Source organism: Anguilla rostrata, chromosome 12, assembly GCF_018555375.3.
Source record: "Anguilla rostrata isolate EN2019 chromosome 12, ASM1855537v3, whole genome shotgun sequence".
Lineage (NCBI taxonomy): Eukaryota > Metazoa > Chordata > Actinopteri > Anguilliformes > Anguillidae > Anguilla > Anguilla rostrata.
This window is the reverse complement of record NC_057944.1, coordinates 18,688,970-18,702,524: the sequence shown is the minus strand read 5'-3', so window position 1 is coordinate 18,702,524 and position 13,555 is coordinate 18,688,970. Positions and strand designations below refer to the sequence as shown.

At 44.1% G+C, this 13,555-nt stretch overlaps 2 protein-coding genes across 2 annotated transcripts; one reads left to right on the top strand and one right to left on the bottom strand.

Moving 5' to 3' along the window:
* Positions 1 to 334: 334 nt before the first annotated feature.
* Positions 335 to 5,060, bottom strand: LOC135236353 (extracellular calcium-sensing receptor-like). The gene is made up of 6 exons (XM_064302656.1): positions 4,765 to 5,060; positions 4,018 to 4,309; positions 2,506 to 3,309; positions 1,960 to 2,187; positions 1,689 to 1,812; positions 335 to 1,408 (listed from the first exon to the last, which is right to left on the bottom strand). Exons 1-6 carry the CDS (start codon positions 4,989 to 4,991, stop codon positions 498 to 500), a joined length of 2,586 nt encoding a protein of 861 aa, XP_064158726.1. The 5' UTR covers positions 4,992 to 5,060; the 3' UTR covers positions 335 to 497.
* Positions 5,061 to 9,689: 4,629 nt separating this feature from the next.
* On the top strand, positions 9,690 to 13,555 carry LOC135236865 (extracellular calcium-sensing receptor-like). Its single transcript, XM_064303449.1, has 4 exons — positions 9,690 to 10,499; positions 10,751 to 10,960; positions 11,671 to 11,794; positions 12,266 to 13,555. Exons 1-4 carry the CDS (start codon positions 9,771 to 9,773, stop codon positions 13,162 to 13,164), a joined length of 1,962 nt encoding a protein of 653 aa, XP_064159519.1. The 5' UTR covers positions 9,690 to 9,770; the 3' UTR covers positions 13,165 to 13,555.

Genomic DNA, 13,555 nt, shown 5'->3' with positions numbered 1-13,555 from the left:
ATATCAGGGTAATTTGCTTCAGTTCAATAGAAGAAGAAAAGAGCTCCAACAGCAGCATCAAATAATTATATTGTTTTTATAAAGCAAACATTTTTTTGCTGATTAAGAAACAATATGTGGATATACAAGTATTAAACTCCAAGTAGTTCAACATCTGGTCTGTCCGGATGCAACCCTTTTAGAGACACCCAGTTTGCTTCACACTGCCCAGGATCCTCCACAGTACTAGTAGCATAACAGAAAAGATACTTTGGAAAGGATAAATAATTTGTCACAGAATTTATGAACCTTAAGATACCAATTCTCACCATGTCAGACAGAATGTTTCAATTATGCCAGTAAAGGAATGCACTGTTAAAATCCATGTTGAATCTTTATTTTTTACATGAAGGTAAATGTCATTGAATTTACATAATTTCTGTTTCAAAGCCATATTTAAAACCAATACATTAATGGATGTATAACTTTGATAAATTTAAAATGTGCAAATAAAACATTCACTGCTTTGGAGCATCTCGTCCCATCAGGGCCTTCTTGGTGTTTTTCTCTGGATGCAGCAGGATGATGAAGCATTTTGGTGCAAATATCGCTCCCAAGAGCCCAAAGCTGGAGGCCAGGATGGCGAATATTTCCACAGCGACTGTGTATTTCCCCGGGGAGCTGACATAGGCGGGGACAAAGGCGATCCAGACGGCACAGAAGATGAGCATGCTGAAGGTGATGAACTTGGCTTCATTGAAGTTGTCAGGCAGATTTCTTGCCAGGAAGGCCAGCAGTAAGCTGATGGCCGCCAGCAGGCCAATGTAGCCCAGCAGAGCACTGAACCCGGCTATTGACCCAACTGCACACTCATAGATGATCTTAGAGTTCTGTAAACGGGTGTTTTTGTAGGGCACGGGTGAAGCAGCGGTCAGCCATGCCACGCAAATCACTGCCTGGATGATGGTGAAGGCCAGCACAGTGCCCCTCTGCTGCTGCATGCCAAACCACTTTATGGTGTTCCCGCCTGGTCGCGCAGCCTTGAAGGCCATCACCACCACGATGGTCTTGACCAGGATGCAGGAGATGCTGAGGGCAAAACTGATCCCGAATGCAGCATGCCTCAGCTGGCAGGTCCACCGTTGAGGCTGGCCAATGAACAGCAGGGAACACAGGAAACACAGTTTGAGTGACAGCAAGAGCAGGAAGCTCAGCTCAGAATTATTGGCCTTCACAACAGGTGTGTTCCTGTGGCGGGCAAACACGGACAGGGTAACCGCGCAGATGCATGCCCCCAAGACAGAGATGGTTGTTAGGGAGATCCCCAGGGGTTCCTGGAAGGAGAGGAACTCAATTTCCTTGGGAACACAGTGGTCTCGAAGTTCGTTTGACCAAAAGTCCACCGGACACTTGTAGCACTCCCTGGAATCTATGAGAGAAGAGTGGAAACTAATAACATACCTGCACCCTAAGAGCAAGGGAAAGGGGGATGGGGGGCAGGGGGGCTCTTGGTCCATGTGTCTAGGGTTTGAGAGAGGTTCTGAGTTGTGAGGCTCTAATATGAACATAACCAATTATTTTTTCAAAACATCCAGCAGGTACTTCTAGTGTATGTGCTTTCAATTTTGATTAGATCAGACACATCCCTTTGTAACTGAGAGAGTTTTCTCTGTTAAATGTTTTGCTCTCTGCCCTGTGGGTGCACTGACCTGTCTGGTTGCTGATCTCCCCATCTGCACAGGGAAGGCAGTCAAAGCAGCAGACTGGCTCGCCCTTCCTTATTGCCCTCCTGGTGCCTGGGGGGCAGGGCTCACTGCAGATGGAGCGTGGGGGCTGGTGGAACAGAAATGTTTGCTGCCTAAACAGAACAGTTGACGTTTTCACACTAAACACCAGCGAGTCACTGACCTGCCTCAGTCCAGCTGAATGAAACCCTCACAGGAGAGCATAGATTTAGTAAGAAAAGAAGGAGTGGCTCACTTTGTTTGACTCTGTATTCCAGAAGATGTTTTTTTCCTCCAGCTGGAGCTTCTGTCCAGGAGGGGCGGATTCGTCAAAAACCCCGACTGTCACGGCTGTGATGGTCCCGTCTGCTGCCCTCTGCCAGTTCATCACATCATAGATGGCCAGGGCATCACCATTTTCATCAAAGGACACTTGGTCACCAAAGCTGGTGGTGAAGTTTACCCTTTGCAGGTACGGTACCAGCTGCACAGGGGGCAAAAATTGTCAAGCTTATAAGAGCAATAGAAGGAATATTATATAAAAAGAAGGAGCTAAGATCAAAATTCTGCCACATACTGAGTTACTTTCAGGAAGTACTATATTACTTCTATAACTAATGCTAAGTTAGTAAAAGAAGGGCGGCTCATTTCTCAGCTGCCATGGAAATACAGTGACTCTGGAATAAAAAGCATCCCCATTTTCTTCAATTTCTTTGAAAAAGATAAGCTGACATTTCACTTTACAATGTTTCTCAAGCCTGCATAATTTATCATTCTCAGAATGTCTAAGAATATTTCTGACCTGCCAGGGTTGCAGAGTGTGCAGCTCAGCACAGGAGTGTCCTGGGAAGGGCCCTGTACCAGGGGTGCACTGCAATAGATCATGCAGGGCATGTGCCAGGGCGTACACAGCTTTGTAAACATTGTAAGAGTCCCTGAGCGCTGACACGTCACTGTACGCTGACTTTGCACCCTCCACACTCTCCTGTCCCGTGCACACCCTGCCAGGGGAGTCTGCTTTGAACCTGCAGCTGAACATCTCCTCCCAAAACAGGTTCACTATATTGTTGTCAGGGTCAAAATCAGGGCGAATACTGAGCAGGAAGTCCTGGAGCCCCGGGATTTCTCCCCTGCGGATGGCGATGCCCAGGGCTCCGCCCAGGAAGGGTAGCAGCTGTCGCGCCTGGAAGATGGTTGAGGTGGCCCAGGCCTCGCTGGCGATCCACTGCCGCTCTGTGAGGTTCTGCAAGACTATCTCCTCGATGAGGGGCAAGAGATACGCCATTGTGGAGAATGCCACCACCACCCTGGCTGTAGAGCTGCGGATGATGCCCACGATCCGTTTGACCTCAGCCCGGTCGTTGTTGTAGGGCAGCATCTCGGAGAAGGCCACACAGCCGAAGCGGCTGATCTCCCGGTGGAAGCCCTGGGCTGCGTGCACCCCATAATCATCATCGCTGAATAGGAGGCCCACCCACTTCCAGCCGTACTGCTCCAGGATCTGCACCATTGCTCTGACCTGGAAGGCATCACTGGGGATGGTTCTGAAGAAGGAGGGATACTGCTGTCTGTCACTCAGGCAAGAACATGTGGCGAAAAAACTCACCTGGGGGTAGAAGAAAGACATGGAGGAATAAAAGTACAGAGAAGCACATCCTCAAATACCATCATGATTAGATTGAATACCCCCTACACCTTAGCTTGTACACAAAGCAGAGCTGAGCAGTAAATAAACTATTATTCACACAGAGGTCACAGGCAGGTTGTTGCCAGCTTTTGTCTTGACTGCCTTTATTAGTTATCGACTGCCTTAATAAAAAAAACAGCTGTACTTGTTAAAATGTATTAATTTATTTGATTTGTATGCAATTGACCCTGATAGGCAGCAGAAAATATTTAACTTTATACAAGATATACAAGTTGAGGGAAGTTATGTATTTCAGTGGTAAAATAAACAAAAGCACCAAAACTTAAACATGGTTTTTCTTCAGAGTCAAGCATTATGTTGGCATAAATTGAATGCAACTGCATGATAAAGGCAAATTTTTCTTTTTTGATTTTGAGAGTTAAATCTGAAAGGAACTGCAATTTATTTCAAAGGGAGAATCCTACTGATTTCAAGCTGTGGTAGTTTCACAAATTCACATATTTATCATATGGATATTACAGTATCTAGACGATCATGCTCCAGCTCATTTTTGAGTTCACAAATTTGACGACAACGTGCCATCATGATTAGATTGAATACCCCCTCTCTGTGATGCAGAGAGCTAAAAGCTCATGTGGGCTGTGGACCAGAACTTTTATACAGTACCATTGGAACACGAAACAGGCCCAGCACACTGGAGATGGCGATGGAGTGGGTGGAGCCCGGATCACCCACGATTCCCAGAACTGGTGGCGGACCTGTGCATCCGAAGTCAGAGAAGGACTCCTCTGTACCGCTGACTAGTGCTGTGGCTGCTCGAAATGCAACACCAAGCTTCACACAGTTGTCATAGAGATGGAATCCCAGGGTGATGTTGGGCAGCAGGTCTGGGTTTTTGTTGATTTCTTCAATCGCATATACCATGGTCTGTACTCCCTGGAACCCTGGAACATCAACCCTGACAGAGATTAAATGAAAACATGACAATGAAGAAATTTAATGTCTTCTATTTAAATTTCCTGTTTGTTTCTTTTTGAAGTTATGACACAGTATGTAGAACCTAATTATGTTATTTTTTGATTAAAATGTGAAATTACAAATGTATGGTGCATGCACATGCTTCACAAAGAAGGAGAAACAAATATGTAATGTTTGTATAACTGATCGCATTAAACAGTATTTTATGGAAAATTTAATGTGCATGATATTCTGTGACTTCTGTTCAAAATACCTTCTCTGTTCATATTGCCTTGCTGTAGTTGATGGTATTTGTCTGTTTGTCTGTCAATGTGTTTTGGTGTAAAGGTGTTTGTGTATTTGTGTAGGCATGTATGTGTGTGTGTGTGTGTTTGTATGTGTGTGCGCCCATTTCTGTGTGGTTGTCTTCTGATGTTTGGGAGTAGCGTGACTCACCTCTCACATCTCGGCTGTTCTGGCTTGGACGTGAAAGACAGCTCAGGGAACACTGTCAGCAAGTGCACCTCAAACAGCCCCCCAAAAACCACGTCCCCCTTGCGGTACACCCCGTTCAGATGGAAACGCTCCCGCAGTCGGCAGGTTGTCTGAGGAGAAGCAGAGGCCCAGGCCAGGGCCAGGTTCAGACACAAAGAGAGCACGGGCCTCATCCCTGCCACAGACATCCCCGATTTCACTGCTTGGCATCCACGTCACACACTTTTATAGAGTGCACAGCCCTGGCCCCTCTAGAGACCGGTTCCTTCAGTCACGTTGTACCCGTCTTTAACCCTTGTGAAGAATACTGGGGTTGCATTTTTTGAATTTTGTTATTGCGATTTGTTGTTAGTTCATCATATCAATACAATTCCACTTCATAATGTAGAATGTAGGTGAGAAGCTTTTAACGCCATTCATAATTAGTGTAATGTCTCCTTCATTGTACTTTGTGATCACAGTTAATAATGGCAAAAACAATTTCAGCTATGCAAAAAGTTGAATATTTTCCATTTTACTGCATAGAACTAGCTACAACTGCACACAGCAATAGCTTACCACTAATCCAACAGGCTTTGATCTCTGATGTAATCTTAGTTAAATAGAATCAACTTTTTACTTAAGGACATAGCTATGAATCATTGAGACCTTATGTTATTTGGCAACCATGAACAGTAACAAAAGAACTTGCAGGTTTGTTTTTTTCCAATTTCCCTCGCTTCAAATATACTCAATATCAATTTTTTTTATATAGGGGGCCTACATAAATCATAACAAGCTCATTACATTATGCAGAGTTTTATCTATAGAAGCAGAAAGCATAAGCGCCAATTGAAAAACAAATTTGCTTTTTTACATGTGTTACATGCATAATTTGTTTTTCAATGGAAAAATATAATTTTGTGGTGTTCCATTGAACTAAATATAAACTTTCATGGTCAAAAAGGGACATTTTTAAACGTGTGAAAAGTTTGGTGCTTTCCGTCGTGTTGCACACAAGATCATAATGAACGTGGATTTATGATTGTGCCACTGATCTGTATAAAAAATCATGTAAAACAATGTACAAGAAGGGCTTCCTCTGTTCTGATCCCCCACACCCCCATCCCAAAAGCCAAAACCATTATTTGTCTGTCTATAAGATGGTTTTCTTGTCTGTTTTTGAAAGATAGGTGTTTTAATGACTCAAATAACTCCCCAGAATTTTGCCTCTACTATGCGACCTGTGGAATAGCCTGCCAGGTTATGTAGTAAAGGCAGGAACTCAGGATTTTAAAGACCATGCTTAATGTGGTGTTAGATACTGTCTAGTCTCTAGGTAATTAGAGCACTAGATACAACTTAGTTAGGGTTAGGGCTAGGGTTAGAAAATTGTGTGCATTGTTGAGTCAAATGGTCTGTTTTTTGTCATTATGTAATAAAGGAGAGGCTATTATCTCTTATACCATTTAGCTATTTTTCAAGGGTCAACAACAAGCAAAACTATAGCTACTAAAAACGCCGGTAGCTGTATAGAGCTTCCTGCTGAAGTTATGTACAATGATAGTCCCACTGTGTTTCAGCAGCACTGCTGACAGTGGAACAGTGGCATCCTCACCTACAGTTGGTGCTGTTCACAGGATAGGGCCTCAACTGCAGGTCCATTCCGAGATGTAATTTACAATACACTGAGCGGCCTGTAGATGGCAGTCACATGCAGCAGGTGACAGTCCCGCTGCTCCCTACACAACCGCATCTCCACTGGAATGTGTATCTCTCTTGCTTTCTCTCTCAATTCTTTGTATGGAACATAACTTTTCATGTACGAAATGTTAAGTCTTTTGAGCAGACATTTTCAGGAAGTTCTCTTGCTGATGACTCTTCAGGCTGGATTACCACTGAATCTTGGTGCTCTGGCGGCACCCCTGGGTTGGCTGCCATCGGCCTGGCATCTTCTTGCCCCACTCATGCAGTTGCCCACACCATGGAGCCTTTCAGAATCCCAAAGGAGACAGACAATAAAAACAGGATATGGGTAGATGTGTGGGTCACACCTTTAAGTGTGTGTAACATGCTGATTTCATACAATTTATTTAAATGTAATTGCTGTTAATCTGTGGGAAGATTCCTTCCTTGAGGCCAAGCTAATCGCCTTCAGCTTGCTGATCTTCTTCACTGTCTGGATCTCTCTCGGCCTACCACACCTCTCCGGTGAAAATGCTGTTGCTGTGTAGATCTTTGCCACCTGGCCTCCAGCTTGCATGACATCTATGGTAAGGAGTGTGATCATGTCTCCACGTGAAAGTTGTGGAAACTGACAAAATTGTGCTGGGAACGGTTTGTAAGCGTTTCCAGGTGGAAACACCATTGGAACCATTCCTCTCCGTGCTCAGAACTGTTTGGCCCTACAGTGGAAAAGAGGCTTATGTTTCAGTGCTCTGTTTGCATCCAGCTGAACTCTAGTGCATTGGGCTACATCAGATTAATTTTTTTCTGGTAGTTATGAATTCAAAAGAACAGTCCTGCATATTGTAAAACCATTGAGTTAATTGTTTTTATTTTTGTAATGGCTTTGATTCAGACCGAAATCAATCTGATTGAGGTATAAAAATTATTTTGATTGTAGAGGGACAGTACAATAAACACAATGTGAAACAGATAAACATTTTGGTTCAAAATTTCATAGAGCTGCAGTTTATATTTCCTCTGTTCAATGCATTCAGAATGAACTGTTCTGTATCCAGGTTACTCAAAGGGGAACATTTTCATTACCAATGCAAAAAAATATTGGAACATACACAAAGCAAGAGAAACATCCTGTGTTAGTCTTTTCTTAATTTACTGCTACTTCCAAGACACATTGTCAACAATGCAAAGCTTTTACATTGTTACAACTAGAGTAAGTGGTCTGCATCCCTCTAAGGCCCATCTGTGCCCCTTGCTCAAGTAACAGTGAGTTAAATCCATTTGGGACACACTGCCCCTCCCAACCCGCAATCTACTTATTCACACTCCCTTTCCTCCGAAAATGGGGCCTAATTGCTTGTAAAATACGCAGCCATCAGAGAGACAGTGCACACTTGAGGCCTATTGGCCCAACTGCTGCAATCATGATGAAATTATGTGTATGTACACCCTGGCTCTAATTTAGGAATGAGGAAAGGAGCCCACTGCCCCAGTCCCTGTCCCTGCATAGCTTCTTTGAGTTTGAAGATCCTACCAGGCTCTTGCCACTCCAGATATTTTGAGGTTGTAAACAGCGGCCATTTTTTCCATGAAATGCCTTTCTGGCCGAACGTATACAAACATGATTTTTTTCTGATTAACTGATTATTAACCCACAGTGCACTGACCTGATACAAGTCATTTGTCATTAGACATGAAAAAAGAATGATGCACTTTAAACAGAACAAGACAAAACAATATAAAATAAAAATTCTGAAATGCAGCTTTGTTGTTGTGACGCCAAGTTTTACAGCCAGCTGCCCTATGCGACCCCCCTGTGCAGCGACACTGACCTGCACACTCATGACTAAACTTCCAGAAATTACCTCATGCATGCAGAGGCTCATGGGAAGGGCAGATTACCTCTCTCCCATGGTCCCTGTTTACTGTTCAATCCAGAATTCTACACAGTCGCTCGGGACACAGTGGCCATTACAAATATTCACTTCAGCTGCATGTCAGGGACTTAGAAGCCAGGGCTCAGAGAGAGGCTGGTCAGCCCAGCTCCGCTATGTCTCCACTCAGCTTCCCACAGTGGTTAGTGCTGGTCCTGCCTCTCCAGACCTGGGCGACGGATGGGAGCCTTTCGACACACTGCCAGCAGTGGATATACTCCAACAGCCTGGAAGACCCCAGCCTCTCTCAGGATGGAGATGTCATTTTGGGAGGACTCTTCCCCCTTCACTTTCGGCCCATCTCTCCAGACGCGACACTCACCAAACCCCCAAAATCACCGCAATGCCAGAGGTCGGTTCCTGATTTCTGTACAGATTAAGAACGAGATATTCACATTAGTTTAAATGATTTATTTATTCTTTTTCTTCCTGTATTAATTTGCTTATATGAATGTTTATGTTTTAAAAAATATTTTTAAAATTACAGTACAAATTTAACTGAATTAGTTTCTTTTACGTATGTTTTTAAAAATGTGTTTGTAATTTCTTTTTGTGAAAAAAGCTTTGTTTCTGCATTGAGTAGATTGAATGCATTCTGACCATTTCTCCCTCCATTTTATTTTGTGTTCTTTTCACTTTATTCACTGTTCTTTTCATCTTAAGCTGTGATTCTGATGCTGGGATATGGTTTTTGCCTTCTTAGTCTCCAGGCACGATCAATGCGCTGGGCACATGCCATGGTTTTTGCAGTGGAGGAGATCAACCAGAATCCCTTCCTGCTCCCAGGGGTCAAAATGGGGTACAGGATCATGGACAGCTGCGGGGAGCACCCCTGGTCCCTGCAGGGGGCTCTGGCACTGGTCAGTGGGCGAAACCACACTTGCAGCAAAGTCCTTGCCCTCATTGGAGATGCCGCTTCCACACAGTGTATCATCCTATCCAGAACTCTGGGACCACTGGGCTTTCCTCTGGTCAGTCACAAGCTATTAGAGCACTGGACTTTACACCAGTTACGGGTTATAGTTTTGAACACTGAGGGGCACTGAGGTTTTGTGCTTAAATGAGATAACATTACCTGGCAGTGGTAAAAATCAGGTACCTGGTAAAAATCTGTGTTCAGAGAAGTTCAGAACAACGTGTTAGAGTTTACTAACAAAATGGACAAATTGATATTTGATAAAATATACATCTATATAAATCATTTGTATGTGCAATGCATATTTATTATTAACAGTAAAGTTTTATTTTTTAATTTTTTTTTTAACACTTCAGGTCAGTTATCAGGCCAGCTGCGCTTGTCTCAGCAACAGGCGTGAGTTTCCTAATTTCTTCCGGACGATCCCCAGTGATTTTTACCAGGCCCGGACCATGGCGCAGCTGACAAAGCGATTCGGCTGGACCTGGGTGGGCGCCATTGCTGCCGACAATGATTATGGGCTTTTGGCGATCCAGGCCTTCTCTGAGGAGGTGAAGGGAGCCGGGGTGTGCCTGGAATTCTTCACAACGCTGTCACGGAAGCGATTGGAGCACGATGTGGCTCGGGCGGCATCAGTGGTGGAGCGCTCCTCTGCCCGAGTGATCCTGGTGTTTGCCTGGTACACAGATGTGGAGACGCTGTTCCTGGAGCTGGTCAGGCGTAACGTAACAGGCAGGCAGTTCCTGGCCAGTGAGGCATGGAGCACCAGTGACAGGCTCCTGCAGAACACTGCCCTCTCCAGCGTTGCCCGGGGAGTTCTGGGCGTGGCCATACGCAGCGCTCCCATCCCAGGGCTGGAGGAACACCTGCGCAGCCTCCATCCTTCCCAGGAGCCTGGGAGCACTCTGATGTTGGAGCTGTGGGGACTCATGTTTGGGTGCAGCCCAGTTTCGCAGAATTCATCTGCCTCACAGCTGCTGCCCCCTTGTGTAGGTACAGAGACACTGCAGTCAGTGCAGAGTACCTTCACAGACACCTCCCAGCTGAGAATAACCTACAATACTTACCTCGCTGTATATGCTGTGGCCCATGCACTCCACAGCCAGCTGTCATGCACTGGAAAGAACAGCACCTACGGGAGCCCACACTGTGCCACCACCGGTGATCTCCAACCAAGACAGGTGCATTAAATTCAACTTTGCAGAATTATAAATCTTGAAAAGATAAAAGAGATAAAGAAGAGAGGTCACAAGGTTGGTACAGTGATATAGAACAATGGATTTTGCATAGAGAACAGCAAAATGTGTTTTGTGTTACTGTTTCTGATTCAATTAATGTATATGACCAGTATAGGACTTCTGAAGCCTCATCGTCCATTCACTGCCCTGAGTCTCCATCAAGAATTTGCTTGGACTTTGTTCTTTTTCTCCAGCTGATACGTCACCTTAACCGGGTGCATTACACCACCCAACTGGGAGATGAGATCCAAATCGAGGGTGGGGACATTCGAGCGGTGTACGACATTGTGAGCTGGCAGGACAGCCCTGATGGCTCACTGAAGTATGTCACCATTGGGAAAATGGAAGGGTCCGAACTCCACATTAATGACTCAGCCATTGTGTGGGTCGGTGGTGCTAAGACGGTAAGGGGGACTGCCAAATTTAGAAACACCGCTGTTGTTATCACTGCTTATTCACTTGCTACAGTTCAATATCCTGCTCTGTAACATCGTTAGAGAATGTAGTACAATGGGTAAGGAACTGGTCTTGTAACCTAAAGGTCACCAGTTTGATTCCCGGGTAGGATGCTGTCTTGTCTTGTGCAAGGTACTTCACCTGCATTGCTTCAGTACATGAAGCAAGTACACCAGCTGTATGAAGATGCAATGTAAAAGCTATGTGGAAGTTGTGTAAGTTGCTCTGGATAAGAGAATCTGCTAAATGCCTGTAATTTAATGTAATGTAATGAATGTGTGTTAAATTGCATAAATTGACTGCAAATTCATGTTGTATGCAAGAACAGCATGATACAAATTTTCATTATACATGTTGATACAAAAAGGCTTTGCTCATCCCATTTGAGTCCTTTTACCAAGCCTCCACACTGTCCTTTTTATGGAATTAAATTAACGGAAGCAGCACTTTTCCATGGGTACAAATGTCTAGTGAAGAAACATAAGTGCACCAGCCTCTCAGGCAGGCTGTCAGTCAACGGATTTGACAGTGCGTGCAGAAACCACTGTGCTTACATCACGTTCTCAGCTTAAAAGAAAGATGTGCAGCTGTGCTTCCTGTATGTATATTTACCTCCATGTGTCCCATTCCTCTGTGACCTTTTCGGTGTTGTGCACAGGTCCCACTCTCTGTGTGTTCTAAAGAATGCCCCCCAGGAACACGCAAGGCAGTGAGGAAGGGTGAGCCCATCTGCTGCTTCGACTGCCTGCCCTGTGCAGACGGGACCATCAGCAACCAGACAGGTAATAATAAACCTCTTTGGATTCTACTCATTTATTTATTTTTATTGCTTTATTTTTATGATTTTTATGTCATTTTAGAGACCTAAAATAAAATGTATTCCTTTTTTATTTAGAATGTTTTTGTCTTTATTTAAAACACATTTTTGAATTATTAAATTAAATTGTTGAATTATTTCAATGTTATTTTAATAGATTTATTGTATGGAGTGAATTTAAATGTTTTTTTAAGTTATTGAAGTGTTGTTGAACTTTTTATAATTTTTTATACTGTATCTTTTTAAAGATGTTTTTAAAGGCTCATCGTCTTAATTTTCTGTGCTGGCCTAAAAAGGACCTCTGCTCACCATGTAGTACATGTATATGGCTTGAGGTCTGTCTGTTACTGAACTCCTGTGAAAGTGTTTCATTTATGGTGGAACTGTATGATGATGAAAGAAAAATGAACATGTATTTTTGACATCTTTTCCTCAGGTTCAGTGGAATGCAAGCAATGTCCTGCAGAGTTCTGGTCAAACAATCACAGGAATGAATGTATTCCTCGTGAGGTGGAATTTCTGTCATTTGAGGACACAATGGGCATCACCCTGACAACGATAGCTTTGTCAGGTAGTGGCATAACAGTGGCAGTGGGTGTGGTCTTTCTGTACCACAGACACACCCCTCTTGTAAAGGCCAATAACTCAGAGCTGAGCTTCCTGTTGCTGCTGTCCCTCACACTCTGCTTCCTGTGTGCGCTGGTGTTCGTGGGCCGGCCCTCAGAGTGGTCCTGCCTGGCCCAGCACCTGGTCTTTGGGATCAGCTTCGTGCTCTGCCTCTCCTGCATCCTGGTCAAAACCATTGTGGTTCTGGTTGCATTTCGGTCTGCCAGACCTGGTGCCAACATGATTAAGTGGTTTGGACTGGTTCAGCAGCGGGGCAGTGTGGTCCTCTTCACTGGCATCCAGGTGTTCATCTGTATCTCATGGCTCTCCCTCAGTCCCCCTTACCCACATCGCAATACGGGGTTCCAGGGGTCAAAGCTCATTCTGGAGTGTGCGGTTGGGTCAGCACTGGGGTTTGGCTGCGTCCTGGGCTATATTGGCCTGCTGGCAGCCATCTGCTTCCTGCTGGCCTTTTTAGCCAGGAAGCTCCCAGACAACTTCAATGAGGCCAAGTTCATCACCTTCAGCATGCTCATCTTCTGTGCCGTCTGGATCGCCTTCGTCCCCGCCTACGTCAGCTCCCCAGGGAAATACACAGTTGCCGTGGAGATATTCGCCATCCTGGCCTCCAGTTTTGGGCTCCTGCTCTGCATTTTTGCCCCAAAGTGTTACATCATCCTACTGAGGCCAGAGAACAACACCAAGAAGTTCTTAATGGGGAAAACATAAGCGCACTAAAACAGAAACAATAAGACCTACATTCTTTTATATTTAATAGAATAATTTTTCATTTGTATGAGCTTTTATAGTTAAATGACTTATCACACAAATTATCTTTATTTTTACAATCCACCCACCATTTCAATTATTCATTCTTGAGGGTCATGCCTGTGAGCCGGGGCAATAAATAAAATCTCTTGATACTTTTTCAGATTTTTGTGTCCAATATAATTTAAACATAGCACTCACTTTTTTATATTTATAATTAAATAACTTGGTAATGTGCTTCGGTTTAATAGAAGAGAAGACTAAGTGTCCAACAGCACCTTTAAAGAATTTAATTGTTTGAATATGCAAGAATATGTTTAAAGAATTAGTTAATAATTGTATTATTTTTCTG

Excerpts from the sequence above, each read along its gene's own strand:
- LOC135236353 (XM_064302656.1), bottom strand. The coding sequence starts at position 4,991 with ATGTCTGTGGCAGGGATGAGGCCCGTGCTCTCTTTGTGTCTGAACCTG. Across the intron at positions 2,188-2,505 it reads ACACTCTGCAACCCTGGCAG|CTGGTACCGTACCTGCAAAG; the intron begins GTCAGAAATATT and ends CCCCCTGTGCAG. Across the intron at positions 1,813-1,959 it reads GGAATACAGAGTCAAACAAA|CCCCCACGCTCCATCTGCAG; the intron begins GTGAGCCACTCC and ends CTGTTCCACCAG.
- LOC135236865 (XM_064303449.1), top strand. The coding sequence starts at position 9,771 with ATGGCGCAGCTGACAAAGCGATTCGGCTGGACCTGGGTGGGCGCCATT. Across the intron at positions 10,500-10,750 it reads GTGATCTCCAACCAAGACAG|CTGATACGTCACCTTAACCG; the intron begins GTGCATTAAATT and ends CTTTTTCTCCAG. Across the intron at positions 10,961-11,670 it reads GGGTCGGTGGTGCTAAGACG|GTCCCACTCTCTGTGTGTTC; the intron begins GTAAGGGGGACT and ends TGTTGTGCACAG.